This window comes from Vidua macroura, chromosome 1 (assembly GCF_024509145.1).
Source record: "Vidua macroura isolate BioBank_ID:100142 chromosome 1, ASM2450914v1, whole genome shotgun sequence".
In the NCBI taxonomy this organism is placed as follows: Eukaryota; Metazoa; Chordata; class Aves; order Passeriformes; family Viduidae; genus Vidua; species Vidua macroura.
The window spans coordinates 142,360,249-142,384,494 of NC_071571.1; the positions used below are offsets into that span (position 1 = coordinate 142,360,249).

Sequence of the window (24,246 nt, forward strand, 5' to 3'; positions counted from 1 at the left end):
ATTCATGAGCACAAGGCTCCCTGTGAGCACAGGTTCTGTTGGAAGCTAGGGCTCATTTCCTTTTGAGATATGATGAAGCAATATCTCTATCTGGGATGTTCTACTGTGACAATGAGCCAAGTTCTGGATGTTCCTGCAGAACAGTCTTTGCTTACAGTCATCAGGAGCTCAAGGCTGATAAGGTCACCACCTTGGAAGCAATGAGACAACCAACTCTGTGGTTCACATTGTTTGAACATTTATTGCAATTCAGTGTCAAAAATGTTTTACAAAAATACTGTCTGCACAGAACAGCTATAAAAATCAGTTGAACATGCAAGGAAAGAGGAAAAAAGTGTGCAAATTTATAATGGAAGGATTTTAACCACACAATAATATTAAACGGAAGTCTTATATAAGGGATGCCTTTCACTTCATATCATCTCAAGTTACAACTTCAAGGAAAAATAAAACAGGACACACACTCTCTTCCATATATAAGTATTAATAATTACTATAGATTAGTTCCTAAAGATGAGCATATTTTCTACTTCAAATTAAAATGTTTTCTTGGTAGCTGACATGTTAGCATTCTGTGCAGCACAGGATGGCTAAGGAAAGGCAAATTCCACACTCAGTTGCCCTCTCAGGAGGAGAAGCAACAACACTTGGTGAACAGAGAGGGAATTCTCTGGTGTCAAGAGTATCTATATACTTGAGACTGCATGTGTCAAGGACAAGATGGATTTGTTATCCTAGGGTCAGATCCTGCAAAGCTGATTTGCTACTAACAAAATCACTGGAGGAAGACACTGGATAGAAATTAGGTGCTGGTAAAGACTCAGAGCCCAGCAACCACAGACAGAGCTGTGTGAATGGCCAACCACAGCTTCAGAGCCTGGAACCAGCATCACTACAAGCAAAGAGCTGAGAAAGCAGCACAAGCAGAACACCAGAGTCCCAAACCTTGAAGGAGGGAGTGAGTCTGTACCAGCTTGATCAGCCATCAGCTCCACAGGGCCTGTGCTTGTGCAAACAGGCCAGCTAGAAAGAGGGACATTTTAATTCAAAGCTATGTCTTTCTGGCAAGGTGCTGATCTACAGGGAAGATGTGCAACATGTTTGTAAGGACAACCACAGAGGACAACGCTGGTGTGCTGTACCAAGCAGATCAGTGTGTCAGTGTGAAAAGCACATCTGATTTGTTTGCTACACAATGGGGTTTGAAATGTTCCTGCTCTAAATGAAATTCTAGCAACTAAGGGCCAAGGAATTTTCTGGGCAGGAAAAGCTGGTTTAGTACCTGTGTATGTTCCAGAAGGTGACAGCTTCCCAAAAGTAATTGAAGTCAAACAGAAATGGGAATACAAACAGTTTAAAACCTGGGGCAAAGAAAAACAATGTAAAATATATTCCCATATGCAGAAAGTGGCAGGGTGCAATTAAATGTTTACATACAAAGCAATGTCTTCAGAGCAATACACATTTTCCTAATCACTTTACATAATTAAGGATCTAGCAACTCCCAGTTAAAAAAAAGAAACCCATTAAACCTAAGAGGAGGTACACACACTTTATGATCAAACTTCAGCATACCATAGTTAATATAAATGGCTTAAGGTATGTACAGCTGAAATCTTGCCTCTTGAAATGGCCACCACATCAAAAAAACTGGCCTCTTCTAGAAAGCTGAAACAGAGATCTCCAGGATCTCTCCCCTCCTAAGCCTCCTCCCTTGCATGAATCTATTTCTCCTCTTCACAGCACCATGTTCTATGCTGTTGCACTAGTTAATACATCCTCTGAAGACAATGAAATTTCCCTGGATAGGCTGGCAAGAAAAAACCCCAAAGAGAGGAAAAACTCTCCTTTCTTAGTATAAGAACTGATGCATATCTAATGGAAATGCATCAACTAACTGGAAAGTGAAGTGTTATTTGAAAACAACATTCAATTTCCACAATACAAGCAAAAGTCTGTTTTCCCCTTCACAACAGCTTTGCCACAATTGTCATAAAATAAAGAGGTCCTTTTTGCCTGAGAGCAGCCGTAAACCATCCCACCTGGAAGCCCCTGATATCACTGTGAGTTTTGTTACTCTGCCATCCTCAGCCAAGCAGATGCCTTTACACCCCTAAAACACTGATTGCTTTGTTTGTAAATGAGGAAGATATTGGGATGCAACAACATTTTGTTTAAAATACAAACCAAGACTATTGAATTCACTGCAACATCTCCCTGTACCAGCCACTCAAGAAACAATGGGTCCCCAAAGAGACCAAGGCCATCTTTGACAATTGCTGCAGCAGGAGTGTAATGACTGAAGTAGTAACTGAATAAGGCTTATTCTGTTTCTTTTTGTTTAGTTTGTTTTGTACAGTAGTTGCTTGGTTTGCTGCTAGTTTGGACACTGACAGCAATATCCCAAGACCTCACACAAGTAACAGACAAGCGTCTATGTATAACAAATAATCTTCAGCACTTTGACCCTTACAGTGCTAAGAAATAAAATACACAGTAATTGAAGTAAGTTTTATAAATAGGAGCCTCAGTTACACATTAAATCTGTTGTCAGTATGACCCCTGGTCTCTGGGTAGAGGAGGCCAGTGAAGGGTTGATAGAGGCAATGGCTGGAGCCAAGACATTCCCAAATCACAACTCAACATTGAGAATTTCCATCTTCTTACACAAGGAATGCAGTAGGCCAGATTCAAATCTGAGCTTAAAATTCACTCAGTGTCACAATCTCACAGAGGGTAAGTGCTAGGCACAGATGCAGAGTAGGCAGAGTGCTGCAGCATTTCATACCAAAATATGGCAATGTTGCCTCCTCATCACAACATGTTGGCTCACTATGGGTGGCAGAGACAAAACTACAAAACAAACCAACCCCAAGTCAGAGCTGGAAACAAAAGATGCCAAGGGGACAGGTCTCACTGCTAGAAAAAGCAGATACAGGACTCTCCAAATTCAGTGGCAATGCTTCACTCACTTCACTTGCAAGTTTCACTCCTTAATGTCCTCACTCACGAAGCCAGATTTCAGCCTTGTCTACCCGCTGTCATCAACACAGGAAGGAAAACAGAAACTGGCCTCCTTTACTCACAAGCACCCCCAAACAAGCACAAGTATATTTTTCCAAGGTAGCAGTTTTTAAATCACTTTCAGTTGACATGAGTATGATCAGGAGGCTTATGCTTTCCACCAGCAGACAAACTGATGAATGGGGCATCAACACCAAGATAAAGCTTGTTATCCTGCATGTGTTTTCCCCTCATCTCTGGAGAGTGACGAGCTCTGGGCCATGGCTAAGGGTGGTGCAGGCTCACAGAACTCTCTGGAAGAGCAAAAACTCGGGATTTGCTGTTAGGTGGCTGGAGAAGAACAGTTCTTGTCAGCATTTTCCACGTTTTCTTCCCCTCTTCCCACTGCTCCATCTAGAGGCAGCTTTTTTCCCTTTTCACATCTCTTCCAAGAATATGCAAAGTGATTTAGTTTGCAAAAATGCAAATATTGTCATTTTAAAATACAAACAGCTACAGAAAAGTGTTCAAAGTCAGTTATAAAAATGTAAAAAAAGGAACAGCATATTTAACAATAACTCAAGTAGTTCTTCCTGAATTGTCCTGAGTACTCCTTTTCCTCAAAATTTTTGTACACAGTCACACACAACCCACGAAATATTTACCCTTACGAGGTATCCTGCTTACATCATACACAGAGAAAGTGCTATACAGGAAATCCACTAGCAAACAGCAAAAACTTTCCACTGCAGGTTTTCAGATTGGTATGTATGAGCTAGATTCTTCAAGCTCCACTGTAGAGAAAAGTGAAGCATTGCATGCAACAGAGGAGACAGTGAGCCAGATCACAGCCATGGTGAAGTGGCCACTTACTCTGTAGGACTGAAAATTTAGCTGTGGGTTAGGGTCTCATAAAGCAGCTCAGCACTGGAAGCAGAAGGGACTAGGGTCCTTGGGTCTTTGCCCATGGAGAAAGAACCAAAGATGTTGGAAATTCCTTGCTTACCCAAGGAATACTAAATACTAATCACTCCCTAAGCTCCAGGGCTCTGAAACTAAACATTTGCTGCCAGTCTCACAGTCTTCCAGTGAATAAAAACCCCATAATTTAATGAGATTCAATGGCCCAGTTCTCCCTATATTTTACCAGCTCCAAGATGACTGAATTCACTTGACAGCAGTGGGAATATAGAGCAGTGTATATGTTGGAAAACATGGGCTTGAAAAAACAGATACTAACCTTACTTAGGATTTCAACTAGTGCAATTAACCTAATGAAGTAGATAAGAATTTACCTTGTGAGATTAAATCCAGTCCTTTGTTTCCCTATCATAGAACTTCCTCCCTTATAGATAATGCTCATCCTTTTGTCTTCTCTTTTCACATTTGCATGGTCTTTCATAAAACCAACAAATTAAAAGAGGATGGAGTAGATTCTTAGGTATTCATATGGTGCCTATCATCTAGGCATTCAAGCACTGAGTAGAGCAAGAAAACTAATGTAAAGAGGTAAGCATTAATACAAGAAAAGATGCTTACTATCACAAACATTTCCCTTTAAATCATTGTACAAAATACAAAAGTTCACATTGTACACCGGATTTTTGTTTGAAAGGTACTCAATCTATTGGAGGTAGAAAGTGGTATGTTGCGATTCTGTCTCGCAAGTAGGCTAGATTTCTATCCTAAGTATTTCAGAATGTGTCCTTCTAAAAGCACTAAAGTATTATTAAACTTGTCACAGGGATATTTTTCATAAATATTTCTAAAATGTCATACTTATAAATATGTATGCTAAATAAAACCAGATGGAGGAACAGTTCAACAGTCCTAGCCTCATATTGCTTTCTCTCTATTAGAAACAAACCAAAAGAGTTCTCAAATGGTTGCGGGGCAAATTCATTTTTAACTTCTAAAAACAAAAAACGAAGGTCTTTTTGCCCTGTATCTTGTACTCTGATGATAAAAAAGGGACTCTGTACAACATGCTGTATTTATACACCAGTTCTATGGAAGTCTGTATTCCTTAAGTGCTGCATGTCAGTGAGCAACTGCACCTTTCTTCTCAGAGATCCTCTTGTTCCTTGACTCAGGAGCTTCAAACAAACATGAATATTTACACTATTTACAAATGGAGTGTCCAAGCTATGTGACAAAGTGTCCTGTAGGAATTGCATAAGCTGCGCTGACCCAAGTTCAGAACCTGAACAAGTTGATAAACTCTTGCGGTGAAAGAGAGGTGGAGCAAGTCTCTGGGTTGTTGGCTGTGCAGGGGTGATCAGTACCCTGGGAAAGGAGGAAACAATTCTATTTAGAGAGGCTGTAGAAAGGCTGCCAAAGCATCAGCCAACTCAGCACTGCCCCTCTGCCAGACATTCCATGTGCAAATAGGTAGAGCAGAGCCCAGAATAATCGACAGCTCAATAGTGGGCTTAATATCTTAGGGGCAAGTCATCAAAAAAAGCAGCAGCAAGGATCCAATTAATTCTGTTCCCCTCTTCTGAGGGAAGAGAGGCTAGAGCCTACCACCAACTACTGGAGTTTAACTCCGGAGACATGCCTTGCATATCACCACAGTGGTGAGCAGATTTTTGTCCTGAGCTGTTCTGCAGCCATCAGCTTTCATTCCAGCTAATCTTGTTGCCAAGACCTCCACTTGCATATGATGGGTAGAGGAAGCTGCTGGCAGTGCTAAAATGATTTCTTGCAGGCAGCCCTAAAACATGCCCATCTTCCAACCCTCTGGCCCCAATGGACAATACTCATGTTCAAGATAAAGTTGGGATCTCTGAAGCACAGAGAAGAAAGGGTCTTAATAGCTGAGAGAGAATTAAGATGTACGAATTCACTAGGCTACGCAGGCAAATGAGCTGCAACCCTAAGCCAGCTGCAATCAGAGGAAGCACTGGATGCCCCATGGCTCCTGCCCCAAATCAAGTCTGTCCCACCAGCACCTCATACCTTCCAGGAAAGGATGTGGCAGTGCCTGCACAGTTGCAGTGTGTCACCATACTGCTCCTTCCGTGGGTAACACCTTATGAGCTTGAAGTACATCTTCTTCCAATCCAGCTGTCCTTTGTCAGATAAGATCAGACGTTTGCGAATCTTAAAGAAAAGATACACACAATTATAGCAGGTCAAAAAACTGATTTGTTCTGTTCAGCTCATGATGTTCTCTCCCTCGCATGTCAACCTTGCCAGTACCATAACAGCTCCCTTGCAACACTGAGAAAGCTCTTATTTTGAAGACTTCTCAGCTTCTTTGAGCTAAGAAGCTCTTACTTTCTACTTATAGCTGAAAAAGCTAAAAGCATTTTCCTGATGGGAACAGCCTCACTCAGTACCATTATGACAGTCTATTCCCACTTCATCAACTTCACTGTAGGAAGCTTGAAACCCTGGGAGCTATGTCATACTACTTTGACCACTGTTTCTGGCAGGCAGCACAGCAACTAGAGTTGCATTTAACAGCTGTAAAAGTTGAGATATTTTTCTCTAAGAGTCAGCCATTTATCATATTAGCTTGGGAGACACCCATTTCTCTTTTAGGGTTCATTAGTTGCAGAGACTGGATTTGAATTTACGTAATAAAAGAAATAACTCCTCCAGAGTCACTTCCAAAGTCAGATTCAGAGTGACCAAATAAAGCCAAGTCAGCAGAGAAATCTGGTACATGGTTTCTGAAGTGCAGAGGCCTAGTATAATCACCCCAGACATTCACCCATAAACAGAGTGATTTTTGTTTGTTTGCTTTTAAGTTTAGATGATCTCAGATGACTACCAGCCTGCCAGAGATGTTTACACAGGTACAAAGTGGGCAGCAGCAGGGCTGTTTTCCACATATCATCCTATCACTCACAGAACAGCTCAGAGGGGATTTCTTGCTCTAAAGGGCAAGGGAGTACAGCTCATGGACCACATCCACAAAGATTCTCTGCAAGGGTATCAGTCCCTGGGACATCAGGGTGATTGCTGGAGCTTGCCTGCACATTTTCCCTGCACACGTGGGGCAAGGAGCAACTGCAAGTCATGCAGTTGTTCCCACCTGGATTAAGATTGAAATTCAGTGTATGATTAATTCCTCAAGCTCCTATTTCAGGAATCATTGCTGTGGCATGTAAAACCCTCTATATAAATCATCTTCACAGCCATTCTCATGCCAGCCTATATTATCAGCTTGCTGTACAGTCCTCAGATCCAAGAGACAGCCAAGTAAGAGAAGATGCAGGGCAGACACTCTTTCTTGGGGGGATACACCAAGAACTGATGGCAGTTTGCACCTCTCCTTGTACCTGTCTGTCCGTGAAGTGGTACTGGCACAGTTTTTTCCACAGCAGCCTGTCTTCACTGAGCACTTGGAGGTCAGGAGCCACCTGACCCAGGCTAACCAGGTCCCTCCCATCACTCAGTCGCTGCATGATGTTCAATTGTAAACACAAAGGCAGGTCGGTGAGAGTGGTTCCTTTAAAGGCAGGCTGAAAGAGACAGACAGAACTGAGCTCCCAGGAAGCTGAAAACCTCAGAAATCCTAGTTTACAGCATAGCTACTGCTTTTTAAAAACTTCTCCACACAGAGAACAAAACAACAATTCCCCCTTCTAAATAAAGGAGACATTTTACATGGAAATATTTTACCTTCTTCCCCATAACTGTTTGAGATAACCTCAAGGAAGAGGACATGTATCTGTAGTACAGTAATTAGGAGAGTTGCAGTCCAAGCCTCCTTCTCTCCTTTTTGTCCACCTCACATCCAACTTGTGAGACTGCTCCCTGAAGTATCACCATCAGCTTTCACTACAGCAGGACCTTGGCTGTATCGTGGTATCAGCTATTGTCCATCTAGGTCTCTCCACCACAAGGCAGATGGGCATTACTTCTCAAGTTCAGCTGTGGTTACACACACTGCTGGGAATCTCATGCACTTCTGACATGTTTTAGCTTATATCATCACAGGATCTTGCTGCAACCACAGCAGTGGCTGGTGAGTACTCATGGCACGGGTTCCCAGGTCACTGCTGCTGTTCCTCTGGGAACACTTGAAGGACTTGCCCCTTTCCCACAGGCCACAGCCCTGGTTTTCCATGCTGTTCAGCCACACAAAAGCAGATCCTAGCCTAAAGAGACAAAAGTCACCCCCATCCACCTTTGCTTAGTCTCTACAAGGTCCAGGATTGTTTTGCAAGTCCACCTGGGGTACAGCTCCAGGACAAATTGACCACAGTAGATCTGCATGTCCTGCACTCATGGGAAATCCAAGCTATACACAGGAGCAAGGCATCAGCAAAGCTCACAACCTGGGCACCAGCTGCAGCTTCAAAACCAGCCCCAGCCTTATTAAGGCAAACAGCAGCTTCTAGGATTGGGCTCCAGCAAAGAAACAATGTTAGACAGATGTGCCAAGTTCATCCTTTACCCTGCACAGAGATGCTGCTATTTTAAGTTGCAGAGTCACAGCACCCGCCTCATCTTTGGCAGAGCTATTAACTGTTTCAAACAAGCAGCACACAGCCCACCAGCAGCAGGGAAACACTGCATGAGGCTGCTTTTAATCATGTGGTCCCATCTCCAGCCATCCCACGGCATGGGAGACTCCAGAGGAACAATAAATAAGTACCTCTGCACAGCAGCAGCTCCTGCCTTCCCTCAGCGCCTCAGTGCCAGCCTGCCCAGACCAGCAACACTGCCCAGTACCTGCAAGGACCTGAGCTTGTCAACCAAAACACCCATTTCTGCATCACCACCCACCAGGCAGACCTGACACAATCACTCCAGGAGGAGTGAACTGTCTCTACAGTGTCCAGAGGACAGTCCTTTCCATAACAGCCTGGGGTATTTTTTTGGGGTAGGACAAATGCACTGGATCCCTGGATCATGTCCCACTGCTCTTCCTTGCCAGGCTGCATTTTGCATTCTTCTGAACTATGTCTACATATAAGCTTTGCTAGGGCACAACAGGCAAGAGTAAGCTCAGAGACTCTTGGGTAAAAAAAAAAAAAAAAAAAAACCCAAACAAAGCTCACACTTGTATCTTTTTCTGAAAAAAAAAAAAAAACCTTGTGTGACTCAAACAAATCCTTACAGGTTTTCTGGATCAAGCCAAAAGCTTATCTGCTACTAGTTTTCGCTCAGTACTCTTTTCCAGAACTTTCCATGTGTTATTTTTTTTTTGCAGAAAGAACACAGATTAGACCAGAATAGATCAGTAAGCTGTCATTTTCTGGACAGAAGTTTATTTTTTTTTTTAAGCAGCTATAGCACATACAACACTTTTCAGAGTTGGTTTTCTGGGGTTTTTAAAAATGATTTAGGTCTTGGGTGTTGCAAGACATTTTCCCTTTTAGAAACACCACAAGTTCACTGCACCATAAGTAACTGGCTGCACAGAGCTGAGCTTCTTCCTTTCTCTGAATTCATCTGGTTTTGTTCCAGCTTGAACTGAAGTTATCTTCAGTGGTATGAATTTTTTTTTTTTGCATGCGCTACATGTATTTTATTTACTTTAGAAAGAGTGTCTGCAAACATACACAAGTATGTATAAAAGGCAGTTCCTTTCACAAACAATGTTTTGATGCACTTTTGTCTGCATAGGCAGAGTTCTTCAAGACTACAAGGAGAACACCACCACAGATATCAGCATGGGGGGAAAGCTTTAGCATTTCAGTGGAGTAATTTGAGGTAGGAAAAAAAAAAGTATGTATAGTCCTGGGCGACTTATTGTTGGCATCCCTCCTTGAGCAGAGGGGTTTGATCAGATGACCTCCAGAGGTCTAGTCCAACATCAAACCTGCTGAGACTGTGTGAAAGGGAACAAGTTCAGGTTTGATTCCCATGTAAAGCCAGTTTAGAAATTTATCATCCAACACATCCTTCCCATTCCCACAGATGCTGTTGAAAAAAGACAGATGTTGTAAAAGCAGGACTCATCCAGCTGGAACAGGTAGCTCCAGACTACTGGAACGATCACTGGTATTCTCAGCCAGGAAGCATGAAATTATGCAGCTATTTGAAAATTTGCATTTAATTTACAGATTAAACAAATCTAAAAACCTCAGCTGTCTGATAAACAAGTTTTGAAGGCAATTGCTCAATTTGAGAAAGCTTGAGTTGACTTTTCACACTGAGGCCTGAAGAGGGGGAGATGGTTTTCTGTCCAGCACTGTTCACACAGCACTTCACAGCCATTATAGAGTCAAGCCACAGTCTGTGACCAGTAACCTTAAGCATGATCCTGGGTTATGTACATCAAGTTTGAATTAAGGGAGTCAAGTAATGTTAGGAATGCATCCAGTTATTTTGGCAACTCCAGGTCCTTCCAGTCTGTGCTTGCACTGGGAGTAGAGTGGGAAGCAGTCTCCCAAATGAGAGCCATTGACAAAAAAAAGTTTCACGATGGAGACAATATTTTTAGCTTTTAGGATTTGTGCTTACCCTGGTGATCTGAATGTTGTTCAGTTGCTGCTGCCAGTGAAGAATGCTCTCCATCCTGTGCACCCACATGTTGATGTTTCCGACCAGGACAGACTTGCCAACCCGCTGAACTAATGTGCAGAGGGATGTGTAGAGGGTCTGCAGCAATTCCCTTATTAGCCTGATGTTCTGCTGATCTTCAAGGACTTTGGAAGAACAGGAAAGGTTAAAAATGGGAATTGTCAAAGTCCTTCTCTGAATCTACATGTTTCTCAGGCAAGTCATTTGCTGTAATTTCACAGGCCAAGAGAGCCAGCCTGTGCTTTTCTTTTTAGAGGAAAGCACTTAAACATTAGCCAGTCACAGCAGGTTAGACAGCAGATGGAAAGAGAGCCTCCCAAGTTAAGCAGATCAGATCTGCCACACTTCCCATTTCCAGCCACTGGCAACCAGCCAGTTTTCCCCTCTGATACTGTGCAAGAAGTTATCTATGTGCACCTCTTCCCCATCCACCCCAGCTAATGGGCATTTCTCATTATGTATAATAACAGGCTGCTGTCCATGCCCAGGCTTCAGGGACAGCTGAACATCCATGAGGGAAGTGCCACATCTCAACCACAATTAATTCCCCTGAGCAGGTGAAGACACCCCTCCAGAGCGGTGGGAGCAGTAGGTACAGCACAGTGCAAACAAGGCAGCAGCAGGGACTGCAGATATGCCTGGCTGAGGGCAGGAGCAGCCACATCTTCTGCAGTCAAAAATAGGACTCAGTAGGATGCAGAAGGGGTGGTAAGTGAGGAAAGCTGGGAAAGGAAGAGTCACCTCTCAGATACCTACTAGACTACAGAAATTTCCTCCCCTCCCCCTAAGTCCTTCATTGAGGGAAAAGAAAGCAGAACTGCATTACAGAAATAAACAGTGGAGCCCCTCTTCACCCACTTTACATTGCTATTGTTAAGGATGTGGTTCACCAAAGTACATCAGATTAAATCAGACTCCCCCTCACCATTTCCATTTCTTACCTTTCTGAACCACTTTTTCCAAAATGTTCATGTAGTTTTTCTGGGCAATGCCACTCAGTGACGTCAGCTGAGACTTTGCTATCAGCTCCAACAGCTGTGGATAAAAATAGAAGTTGCAAGCCTTAGAGCACAGAGATACCTTTCTAATCTTGACTCCTAGTCACATGACACAGCAAAACAGTCCAGAGACTTGTTTGCTGCTTGAAAATAAAAAGGAGACAGAACAACAGAGCAAAGTAACACAAAAGGGAAGGAGAGCAGAGACCAAATAATTAAACTCACATCTAAAGAAGTGGGGGGGGAAAAAGGCATTTTAATTATTTTCAGTGTGGGGGGAGAGGGAACTTGATTTCATGGTTCAGAGATGTAGAGAAACCACAGTGGTGCTTGGCCTGACAGCCACTATTTGCACCAAGGGAACAGCAAACGGCCAGCGTCACCATCCTGCACTGGGGCATAAACAAGCAGAGTCATAAGGGAACACGAGCAAATGCCTGTTTGGATGGGGATATTATTGACAGACCATTAATGAGAATCAGACTCTACGATTTACGTCAACTCCTGGGTTGCACGGGTTTTGTCAGGGCACTGTCGCCACAACAGAAAGGTTAAGTACTGTATGAAGAACAAAAATCCTCCCCACAACAAACCCCTTCCCTCCCAGACTTTCCTTCCCTGTTCAGCTCTAACAACGACAATAACAAACCACCTTTCCCTGTCTGCCCTGTTTACTTGTTAACCTCCCCTAATGAACATCTTGCTTTTATTTTCAATTAGAATTTACTTCTCATCATTGACCTCTTGACTCCTGAGCAAGCTGAGCAGTGAATTTGGGCTGCAGTTGTTAATGGAAGCATTTCCCACAGGGAAGGATGCTCTCTCTTCCCCATCTCTGTGCTGCAAGAACAGCTGGGGAAGTTTCCTATGGAACATGCTCTGCAGAACATGTGGCCTGTGATCTTACAAACCTTTCTCCCTTCCCCCAGCATTATATAAATGCACAGACTGCCCACATGTCAGTCCATTTGTTTTGGATGTACATAGACTTCTGTTTTAATTTAGAAAGGAAAGGTAAAACCTTCTATGCTACAAATCAATCAACACATTGCCACATGACCAGCTTATTAATCCTTTATCATCTGCAGCTCCAGTATCCCATTGCTGGCACCACAGAGAGTGCAGAGAAGGTGCAACTACTTGTGTCAAGTAACGAAGATGGCTTTTGATTAGACTTGATAAGTCATGAGCTGAACTGTTTGCCCTGCTATAAGAATGACAGGAATGTATCCAAAAAGTCACCGGCAGCTTGCCATGAAGCAGGAACTGAGGGAGAGGTATTACTGCAGCATGCTCTGCTCATCTGGGGCACTGGCATGTGACTGCCACTTAGGAGCAGTGAAGTCGCCTCGAGTGACCAATCTCTTCTTCTGTCTTCTATCCAGGCCAACACCACCATCAGATGGCCTTGAGTTTACATTCTATTAATATCTTGCACCTCACATGACCAAAAAAAAAAACCCAAGATGAAAAAAGACCTGCACTAACTCCTGTCAAGGGCAGGCTGCTTGTTTTCTTGGCTTGTTTGGAGGAAACGGGAGATGCAGGAGAGTTGGGTAATATGTGGTGCACAAGTATCAGTGGATTTTCTGGCTATATCAGCTAAATGACACCACAAAAACTAAATGCAAGGCAGCTTGCAAGATGTTTGAAAAGCTTATAAAAGGTTGTTTTTTTCTTCATTTTTTAAAATACTGGATGAATAAGTAGGGAAAAAACCCAACCAATGTCCCACAGTAGTCTGTAATACTCTGTTAGCCTAAACTGTTTAGCCTTCAGACCTTTGATTATAGTGATCAATTTGCCAGACTCCATCTGTACACCGGCCACACATGCACCCAAGATCAGCTTGGCTGGGCACAAACAACTGCTGTCTCCAGATTGCACTGTTCTGGAGCTGGCACAGAGACAGCTTCCTCCAGGCTGAGTGTTAGCAATATTGTGCCCATTACTAAAAACACCAAAATGCATGCAGCAGTAAGCATCATGTAATGTAATACCAGAGGAGTTGGACACCAGGGCTGTTCTTTTAGAAGAATAAGGATAAAAATCCCAGTTCCTTGAACACTAAACTGGTACAAAATTAATTTAGCCAAAGGAACAGATTCAAATTTGCCCTGTCTGTGTTTACCAAGGTTCAATTTATGTTCAGTGAACCAGCTTAGATATCATGTGTCACCTCCCTTCTCCTACAGCAATAAACACAGGATGAAATTCCATATGAAAACTATGTTGTGAATACTTCTAGGGCTACTCCACTCCCCAGGGACCCCACTAACTGAAACAACTAGCTAGTCTTCCAAATCAAAAGATATTTTATTCTTCTGTGCTCATATACTAAACAAAAACCAGGTAAGCAGTACAGTTCATTTGTGCCCCACATGCTCCAGTGCATTTGGGGTCTTTTAGTGTTTCCACAGGCCCCAAGTATGGTCTTAGTTAATGGATTGCCAAATTGGGGTCTATAGCAGTATATAAAAAAATAAATTAATGTTGCCACTTGCATAATACAGACTAAAGCAGACAGATAAATTCAGATTAATGCTGAGTAGGGTAAAAAGACCAGAGAGCTGCAAGCCTGTGTTATGATGTAGCTGCATTAAGTCCAGCCCACGCTCAGCTGAGAGGGACAGATGGTAGGAGAGAGTGCACAGGGAAAGGTTAAGAGCAATTTTAAAAGGTCTGCTTTTCAAATACACTAAGTAATTGCATTCCAGCCAGTTTTAACTGGAGCTGGGAAGTCTGCAACACCTCTGGAAAACAGAGCATTAGGTCCAAATTCACTCTTCCAGCTCCTCAGAATTTGAGGAAGTTGACCTGGTAGCTCCACTAAAAAAATCCTTCCCTATTTTATTTGCTATCAGAGATTTCCCAGAACTATGGAGAAAAGGCAAGAGATGCAGTATGCTATCCCAGAACCTACCCAGCATGGCAGTAACCTGCTCACTTCCCCTGACTGCAATGGGGCTCCTGCTCAAATCCACCAGCCATCCATCTGGAGCAACAGTGCAACAAAGTCTCTCAGCTTCAGCAGCGGAGCAGATCCTTCTCCTCCCATAAGCACAAGATAAAAAAAGCAAACAGAACAGTGCCATGTGGCAGGGAACTAGGGCCCCTGTTTCAGGGCCATGAAAACACTGCTGTGCACCCATGACTACTGTGTGCAGCGTTGCTTAGACCCGCTACAGCCAGATGGCACTTTGGCCATAGTCTTGGTTCAACCCAGGGGTGTGCAGGCAATCCACACTCCAAATAACCACTGCTGGGGCTTCCAGCACAAAGAGCCAAAAATCCTCAGCAGTCCTGCTGTGCTGCACAGGAGAGTACAACCTTGACTCAAAAAGGGAAATGCTCTGTAGTGATTAAAATCACAAGTCTCAAACTACTGAATTGTAAATTCCCCACTGAATACCTCAAGCCAACTACATGAAAGCTGGACTGCACTGTGTGGGGATCCATAAGTTCCTGATGATCGGATATGTGACTCTTCACATCTGGACTGCTTACAAAAAATGAAAAATTCCTCCTCTAGCCTCACTTTGCTCTCACAGCCCTTCACTTTCAGTGGCTGAAATGTCACATTGTCTGTCAGCTGACAGGTGGAGCAAGGGCAAGGCGAGTTATAATGATTTACAGTGCAGGTGCTGACAGATCTCCATGAGACAGCATCCAGCTGATATTCTTTCAGGACAGCATAAATCCAGGACTCCTGGAGCTAACCTCTATTAAAAATTAAGAAGCAAATTTAAGAGACTACTTTAGAAGGCTGCACACAACCTAGATCATGTTATTTTAGAAGAGTTGTGCCCAGACAGGTTAACATGACCTAAGCTTTCATGATCAGAAACAGCACCTTCCCTTGAGACTATACAACCATCATATGAGAAATCCCTTTCTGAAGAAGCAGCCTGCAAAACCTGTCACTTGAACACAGTGTTCCTGAAGGAAAACGAACTTCTGGGCTACAGGCACCTTTGTCTCTGCTCCCATTAATTATGTTTACAGAATGCTTTCAGTCTTTTCATTAAATCTCTAAGACCAGAGAAACCAGGGCTGCTTCAGACCAACAACAGTTTGGGTCCTCTGGGTCAATCACACACTTCCTTATTAGCCCTAAAAAGGGAACACTCATTGTTCTGTAACGTGCAAGCAGATGCACTAATTTGAAGGATCAGCAAGGACCAAGTCATGACACCAACACCTATAACTTGGCCACTTCCAGAGCTGTACCAGCAGACTATCAAGATAAGATTGATGTTAGAGGAAAATTTCTTCTGCTTCACTTACATGGATTTACTGGCTCCAGCTGATGGTATTTGCTCATGAAAAATATCTGCCAAGCTTCTTGCAGCTCATACCTCCACCCCTCTTGAAGGAGGTGCCCATTTCATCTGTGCACCATTAGAAACTCCAGGAACTTAGTTTGAGTGTATCTAAAGCAGAAACTTCTGTGACAAGAAAGCAAGCACTAAAGACACTTAAGGACTATTCACTTAAGTTCAGAGAAATTCAGAAACGTATGTTCATGTTAAGCCTGAAGGCCCATTATCCTACCAGCAAGTGATGCAGCTTATGTCTCTATAGGGCAAGCTTGGGTATAGCCAGCAGAACCTCAAACCTGCAGCCGTTTCTCTCCTTTCTTGCCCTACAGACATCATCATATTCTTTTCCATCCTCCATTTCCAAGCTCCCCTCCTTGGAAAGCATTTGCTTGGTGAATTAAGCAGCATGACATTAGTATCAGGTACCCTGAGCAAGGAGTGGAACTAGAGAGAACAAGGAGAGGGAAGGAAGGGAAAAATGTTTTGCCTGCCAACATTCAAGGCATTTTCCATGTGACAGATTGCCCATCCATGTGCTTTAGGAGGCCTGCAACTTGCAAAGGACTATAAACATGATCCACATCGAGGCAGAGCTTTTCATGCGTGAATCTGGCATATAAGGCATTTTATGAACTACTATCCACTGGAGACTTGGCTGATACAAGCCTTTCATTTTAAGAAGTCAATTTTACAGCTTGATCCATGGTACCAGGTTTAATATCTTCTTTAAACTGCCAAGCCACAAGTCAACCTCAATTAGATACCTTCATACTTCTCAGTAGTACTGCATCTGTAAAACTACTGGGGGAAAGCTACTCTTAAAAGCTCAGAAGAGATAATTTGTAGAAACAAGGACACTTGTCAGCTTCCATAGCTTTCAAAACTGTTGTGTTTGATAAAAGCATCCCAAATGTACTGTTCTCTCATTTTCTCATGTGCTCATGAGAAAAAGAGAGAAGGTCAGCCTGAGCTCCCCCCACCAGACCACACTGACTTCACTGAAATTTAAGTTTGCTCTTCAAAAAATTTAGTGGGACTTTTGTTCAACCATTGCAGTCCCATATGAGACATCTACCACATTGAGCCAAACAGCAGAAGCCCATCACGTGGTACAGCATGACCTGAGGCCATGCTTAGCAGAGGTCTTTGGAGTTCTTCACTGCCATAAGGAAGTCTGCCAAAGGGATATCTGCAGCACTAAACAAGTTTTATTTTACATTCCTTCTTTATATTTGACTAAAGGGTTATGGCCTTGGCACGAACTGTTCCTTCTCCAGTAATCCCCCCGAAGATGACACTGTGTGTGTGTGTGTATATATATATATCTCCAATATCAGGAAACACCGACTACCTCAACACTGGTGATCACTTCTGCACAGGCAGGAAAACAAGTTGTCCCAAGATCAGCAGAGCTAGGACAGCCTGAGTTTACATGGCTTGGATCCTGCTTTGTCTCCCCCAGAATCCCCACTCCCTGCCACCACTCCTGTTGTGGGACATCCAAGTGATTGCCCTTCTTACACAGCCAGTGGGTCATCATCCCCAATGCCTGTACCCGTCCCTGGGTGACAGAAGTTTCAACAGGTGACTTGTCACCTAGACAACCTAGGTGAAGTGGCTCAGATAATTTCTTCCTTAGACACTTTTCATGACATTTGACTCAAAGGGAAAGCAATACCACTGCTGTTTGCTCCAGAACCTAACACCTGAACAGCTGTTGCCTCACCAGTGATAGCTGCTCACAAGGCATGAAGAGGAGCTGTTCATAAACAGCCTCAAGTTAATAACTTTCTTTTAAACCTTACCGAATTCCAAATCTTGCTAAGCATTCTGAAATTCAAGATCCATTTGCAGATCACATGCAGATAAAGATACAATTATCATAAACATACAGCCCTCAGGACAGTAGGTTCCCCAGCCACTACCACCTCCTTGGCCATGCCAAGCCCTAAGCTATTATGCAAAGCCAGAGCATGGGAAACTTGAAGCTGATGACTCCTTTACTAACTAATGTTGTCAAGACTAAACAAATGTTTCACCCACTGAAACCACTGCCAGTCACAAAGGAATAAGAGCAATGTGATACTTAACAGAGAAGTTAAGATCAGTGCCACCAAGTGGTTCAGCCCATCCCCTCATTCCCAAAATGCTCAGCCCTGAGTCTCTCCTGTATCACCTCAATGGAGACAAAGCTCCACAGACCTCAGACTGGAGCTTCTGGAGCGAAGAGGTCTCCAGTACCCTGTGGCATCTGCAGAGCCCATGATCTTTTTCAGAAGCTGAACTGAAAACTCAGGAATTAGAAGCCAAGCTTTCTAGGTTTCAAAAGTGAATGACACAATTGAAAAGTAGTAGGAATGCTAGGCTCCTGACAGCTCATTTTCCACATTATCAACATTTTTCTCTCTTTCCATTTTAATAAACTAAAGACAAGATTTGGGCATCTATCCACTCACAAAACTTCCATTAATTACTTCATGCAGAAAAGCCTAACACACCCACTTGCATGCTTAGACATCTCTTCTTTGCCAGTGCTTCCCATTACCCAACTGGTGCTCAGTTTGGAGCCCCCACCACCATTACATCAAAATAAGCCCTGGATTTTGACTCACCCTCACGACGTAGTTGAATCGCCTGGAATCCAGGATAGCACTGGAGAAGTCAAGCCGGTTGAAGGCTTCTCCCAAGGTGCAGTAACCATGGCGCTGAGAAGAAAAAACACTCTGGGTCATGTTTTGGCAGACTGGAGTCCAGACAGCACCAGGTAGACCTGACCCAGAGCAACTCAATTTAGCAAGCTGATGAGTACAAACCATGGGAGCAGCTCACGGTCACAGGACGCAGGCCTGGCTCCTGCTGAGCTGCACTTACTGACATCAAGAGTGGGCATGGCCCAATGTAGATTATGGTAGTTTCCCAAGAGAGACCCATGCTCTGCTCATGACCCATGAATTTCCATGTGAGAATAAGCCACACATTCCTGGGGTTCAATATGCAGTGTGAGTTCAGAGCAGTCTCCTACAGTCACTTCTCTCCGTGAGTGCAAGCAAGCCGTTGTGATAAATTCCAATGATTTTCCATGTTAGGACTGTATTGGGTGAAAGCCAAGAACAGTATTATGGCTTGGCCTGCAAATGGCTGTTTTTTTTTTTTAAATGAGGGAAGCAAACAAGTCATATTTTAAACACATGTACAAAGCCTTGTACATCAAGCCCTGGATCCCTGATAGGGGCCTAAAATCATTACTGAAATTCCAGCTACAAGCCAGAACTTCCACTTATCTCTTAAGAGCTTCTGCTGATTTATATCAGCACAGGATCATCCACTGCGTGTAAAAATCTGTAGAAAAGAGAACAAAGAACCTGTAGAGGCACTTACCTCTTTTGTGCTTCCCTTGTGAACATAGATCCACTTCTCCTGGTGGAAATCTGTTTGGACAAAGACATTTCACTCAGTTAATCTTCCACCTCAGAGAGCTGTATCTCTGTTCTGCTCATAGTATTCACTGTCTTTTACTATAAATGATTTTGTTTACACCACCACACTTGAAACCAAATCTAGCAACTTGCTGAGCTGCTTTGTTTTGATACAGCTTCATTTGAGACTGTAGCCCTAAGCCTCAAAAAAGGCTTCCGTTTCATTGACACAGCTCAAGACTGTAAATGTTTAACCTGCCAGCCACAGATATACCATAGCACCTCCTCTTCTTTGGTCCCAGACAGTAAGTGTGGCTGACAGCCAGGTTTTGTTATTGATTTTATTAACTATTACCTTGGTTACAGGCTTGGAATTGTATGTCAAATTTGAAGTTGAGCAAAAATGTCATGAGACACCAGGCATGTAAGAGAGCTTTTAGCAGTGAGGTCAGGCTCAGAGAAGCATGCTTATGCTTGCAGCTAACTTGCTAAAAAAGAAAAAACTATGTGGGACCAAAATTTTCCTATTTCTAATTGCCCCTCCCTTCCCTCAGAATGGGAGTTGTCCATCCATTTCCCAAAATAACTTCCCAATACCCAGCACACACTGCTAAGTCTGTTTGCAGAAGAGCCTGTACTATAAGCAGTTATGCTGCTCAGTCCTTCTCCCACTCCATTTTCACATGGGCTTTTGACCCTACTTCCACCACACACTGGCAATTTAGCTGCTAGTATAAAAAAAAAAAAAAGTTCTCCTCCCCACCCTGCTGGATGCCTTTCCATAAAGAAAATATTGAACTCCTAGAGCAACCTGTAAATTAATGAACTCAAGCTATGGAATGTACTTCTGCCTGGTACTGTAAGTCAAAGGACAGACCCAGTCTCAGTTACAGGCATGCTGACCCTGCATCAAGCCCTTTTCAGTGGTAGGTCACAGCATAATCCAGCCAAAAACTGTCATGGTAACATTTGTTTGTTCTGAGAACTGAATACACTGAGGGGCCAACTTCTGGCAACAGTTTCCAAAATCCTGGGGGATGCACAATGAGTTAATAGCAGTGTGGGAATTGTAACTCATTTCCTCTGGATATGTTTACATTTGTAGCCTTCACATGTAACTCCAGTACCTATCTTGCAATCAGGCCAGTGCAGACCTTGCTGTCCCTGCAGGCTCCGCCGGGTGCTCTCCCAGGGCCCCATCTGAGACCCCGACTGCTCGCTGTGCACACAAAGATTTCAAGCCTTCTATTGTTTTGAGTGAGCTGAAATCTTATTTCATTTTTCATGCACTCCGCACACAGAGATAGGATCAAAGCTTACATTCAGGCTTGTAGCCTCCAGTAACGTAGATTAGTGCTCAACATGCATATGGAAGGAAGAATAAATTTAGCCTGTTGTGCACAAGGAAGTCTACGGGGGGAAAATACTGGAACTGGTTCATTTGAATGTACCATAGGAAAAAATTACCCTCCTGACAAACAAATGACAAAAATCTGAACACAACAAGCACAACTCCTCAGAACAGGGATTACTAACAGGGGCATAAATCTTCATTATGTTAAACTGTATCCAAGTTCTCTCCTTAGGTCAAACATGGGTGCAAAGCCCTTCAAGACTCTAGAAGGCTCCTCATGCACTGTGCAAAAAACATAGATATTAAGCATTTTCCATTCTTCCGCAGCAACTTTTGTTAAAAAGAAGTCCAAAAAGATGTCTTACATTGAGTCTTGGCTTTGTTATTCAGCAGATCTTTTTTTCTCTTCTTGGCAGCAACATCATAGTTTATGCTGTTGAAGAGATTCTCTTTGTTGTGATCATCTTTTTTACAAAAGCTGTGAATGACACAAAGCAAGGATTCTGTTTATTTCTGCATTCTGTTGAACACTATGTTTCCTGCAAGGAAAAAAAAGCAGACAGGTTTTTATTGTGGCCTCCAAAGCTGCCTTCTTGCAGGCTGCTCCTGTGAAATAGTCTGCACACAGTTTTAGCATCCAGTACTGGTATTTTTAAAGGAACCTCTGTTGCCTCAATTCTGGGCTAGCCAAGATACCCATGACAGGAGCAAGTAACAGATTACACAGTTCATGCTGGGACACTGCTGAGCAATGTTCTTTTCCACTCTTTAACCTATTTCTATCCTTAAGTAACACCATATCCTCCTAGTGAAGGTAGCAGTCTGACTGGCTCAGTGCAATCTGCTACGGAAGGACATATTTAGATATCCCTGAAGACATATATATGTACTCAAAATATTTATTAACAAAAGAGTTCCCACAAAATACTATTTCAAGCTTGCAGGAAAAGCTTAGCTGAGGTTCAGACTTATCTAAATGGTTTTCCAGACCCTGCATAGTAGTGACTACACAAGTTAACAGCTAGGATCTCTTGTCCAAGACTGCCCATTGCCTGCTTCTGGAGCTCTGCTATAACTGTATTATTACTGAAGGGAGCTATAACCCCCTATTTCCTTCAAGGGCAATGAAAGGCTAGCTATAAAGAGGCTATGCATCAACATCCCCACATACTGCAAACCACCAGATCCAAGCCACAGCTCAAAACTAAGAGGACCCTGGGCAGCCACAGCACTGCTGCAGAGATCCCTGGGGGTGGCAGGGCAGCACCACCAGGGGCTCTCAGCAGAGGCCCAGCACACAGCCTGCTGCCCAGAGCTGCAGGGTGCCTCACAGGTGCCAAGGAGAAGACAGGCCATGCATCCAGGATAACAAAACAGAGCCATCCCCACCGCTCTAGCGGCTTGCAAGGGATGAAGCATGGCTGTCCGCAGGCCTGAACTCGAGGAAGGGTCCCAGGCACCTCACTGCACCTCTCAGCTACTGTGGCTCACACAGCCCTGGAGCTATGACAGGTGCTAAAACATGCTGCTGCTGCTTGCAGCCCGGGCAAGCTTCCTCTGAGACAGCCACAAGGACCCTTACACAGCCAGCAAGCTTCCTGTACAGGCCATGTGCTTACTCTGCTTAGTCTCAAACAAAACCCAAACATGAGCACCATACCAAACACACCTCTGACAGCTATTCAGCACAGTCTCCTGCAAAGGAATGAAACCTGTGGGACAAGACTTATTTCCCCTGTTCACTAGCTGTCTGCATGGCCACACCACCAGCACACGCAGAAGTCAAGTGACCAAGTCAGAGTTTCAGCCCCAGAAGGGACCCAGATCCTCTGAGGCACAGTCTAGATGGATGTTCTGGTTTGGCACCTGCACATGGCCCCAGAGGTAGAAGAAACCTCTCCCAGTTTCAGAACACCACGACTCTCAGCTCCCCCTTCGTACTCCGCCTCCCCCTTGCGGGGCTCCACCACAGCACTGCAGAAGGGGAAGAGCAGCAGCATTGAAGGTTAACAATATTCACAGAAACAACAATGTGAGGAACCAGACACTTCTGCCAGCTGCAGCTTGCTCAGAACCACCTCAGCCTGAGAGCAGAACTTCTCAGCTGCTCATGTACCCCATCCATGCTGCTTCCTGCTGGGGGTACCAAAACCTGAGAACAGAATATGGCAGCAAGGAAGAAGCTATTTTGGAATAGCCAAGCTCATGTTTTATCATGGTTGCACAAAATCAATGGGGGTCAAGTTAACACGCCCCATGCAGTGGCAGAATCTGAGCCCAAGAGCACAAGATGGATCTGCTTTAAATCTCACATGTCAACAGCACACGCTTGCCTGTTGACTTCCTACTGAATGACTCTGTAATCTGAAACCACAATAACAGCAGCAGTGGATGAACTCCAGCATAGGAGGCAGATTATTACCCTGTTTATGTACTGCCAGGTTTCCACACAGTTCTCCACATCATCTTGACAGGTTGAGCAGTTGGGCACCTGGACCTGGCACTGCAAGGACCTCAGCCTCGGGTCAATATGTCACCTCTTGGCTTTTCAATGGGAAAAGGGATGAATAAACCCATGCTAAACTCAGTATTCCCAACACTACCATCAGTCAGACATTTTTCTACCTATTTACAAATTACAAACCTAAACTTGATTTTTACTTACGGCTTACATGAAAGACAGCAGGAGATACCTGCTACATAAGCCTTCTTGCACAAGTGGCTCACAGCAAATCCCTTCTTACTCCAAGGCCCTTTGTCATGGGCATTCCTGACCCATCCCCAGGCCCAGTTGCATCCTGGCAGCAACCCCAGCCCTGGCAGCACACAGCTGAGAAGATGCAGCTCTGTGAGAAAAGTTTGGTTTTTACAGGAGCGATCTTGCCGGAGCCCACGACACCCACGCGCTGCAAAGCTTCCTGCCCGCACCATCTTGGGGGTTTGTTGATGTTTTGCAGCCAGATTAGTCAAGCAGCACGTAAGGTATATTACTCATGGCCTGGGGAAGATTTATGGCTTCAGACACATCATCCTTCCCAGTCCGAGACCGGGAAGCCCCAAGTAAGGTTGTTTTTGTGGGGGAGGGTGGGCAGCCACCTCCAGGGCCCCCAGGAGACGCCCGGCGGGCCGGCGCCCCTCTGGCCGCGGGGCAGGTGAATGTTTCATCTTCTCCTCGATTTTTCGCCACACTCCACAGCCATAAGGACGGTCCAGCCGCCTGGGAAGGAACAGCCTCCATAGGGATGTGGGGACCCCGCCGGGGGCTGAGTGACCCCAGTTCGGAGCTTCTTTAGGCCCGGAGGGGCCGCCGAGCCCTTCCGCCGGCAGGGCCGGGGTCACCGAGACAACGACCCCGCTCCGCCGACACCGGGGCGCCCCCGGGGCGAGGGGCCCCGTCCGCCCCTCACAGCTCCCCCGCCCCGGCACCGCGCCCCCTGGCGGCACCGCCCGGCAGCGGGGCCGGACCGCGCCGCCGCCGGTACCTGCTGATGTCGCCCACGAAGCCGCCGCTCTTCTCGTCCAGGAAGCGCGTCCAGCCGTCGGCCGTCTTCACCCAGCTCTGCCCGGGGGAGCGCCAGTCCTGCCCCAGGAACGGCATGGCGACGGCACGGAGAGGGACCAACACCGGGACTGGGTGCGGCGACGGCGACTGGAGCGGGACGGGA

At 44.6% G+C, this 24,246-nt stretch overlaps 1 protein-coding gene across 1 annotated transcript; it reads right to left on the minus strand.

Annotated features, from left to right (window-relative positions):
• Window positions 1-216: 216 nt before the first annotated feature.
• FBXO32 (F-box protein 32) lies at window positions 217-24,246 on the minus strand. The gene is made up of 9 exons (XM_053992606.1): window positions 24,064-24,246; window positions 20,947-21,059; window positions 19,190-19,239; window positions 18,424-18,516; window positions 11,433-11,526; window positions 10,432-10,616; window positions 7,296-7,478; window positions 5,965-6,108; window positions 217-5,289 (listed from the first exon to the last, which is right to left on the minus strand). The coding sequence occupies exons 1-9, from the start codon at window positions 24,177-24,179 to the stop codon at window positions 5,200-5,202; spliced, it is 1,068 nt and encodes a 355-aa protein (XP_053848581.1). The 5' UTR covers window positions 24,180-24,246; the 3' UTR covers window positions 217-5,199.

What these genes read in the sequence shown, in the direction of transcription:
- FBXO32 (XM_053992606.1), bottom strand. Translation starts at nt 24,179, where the DNA reads ATGCCGTTCCTGGGGCAGGACTGGCGCTCCCCCGGGCAGAGCTGGGTG. An exon ending in ACAAGGGAAGCACAAAAGAG is followed by an intron (nt 18,517 to 19,189) that starts GTAAGTGCCTCT and finishes TTTTCTTCTCAG; the next exon opens with CGCCATGGTTACTGCACCTT. An exon ending in GCCACATCCTTTCCTGGAAG is followed by an intron (nt 5,290 to 5,964) that starts GTATGAGGTGCT and finishes CTCCTTTCCCAG; the next exon opens with GGTACTGATCACCCCTGCAC.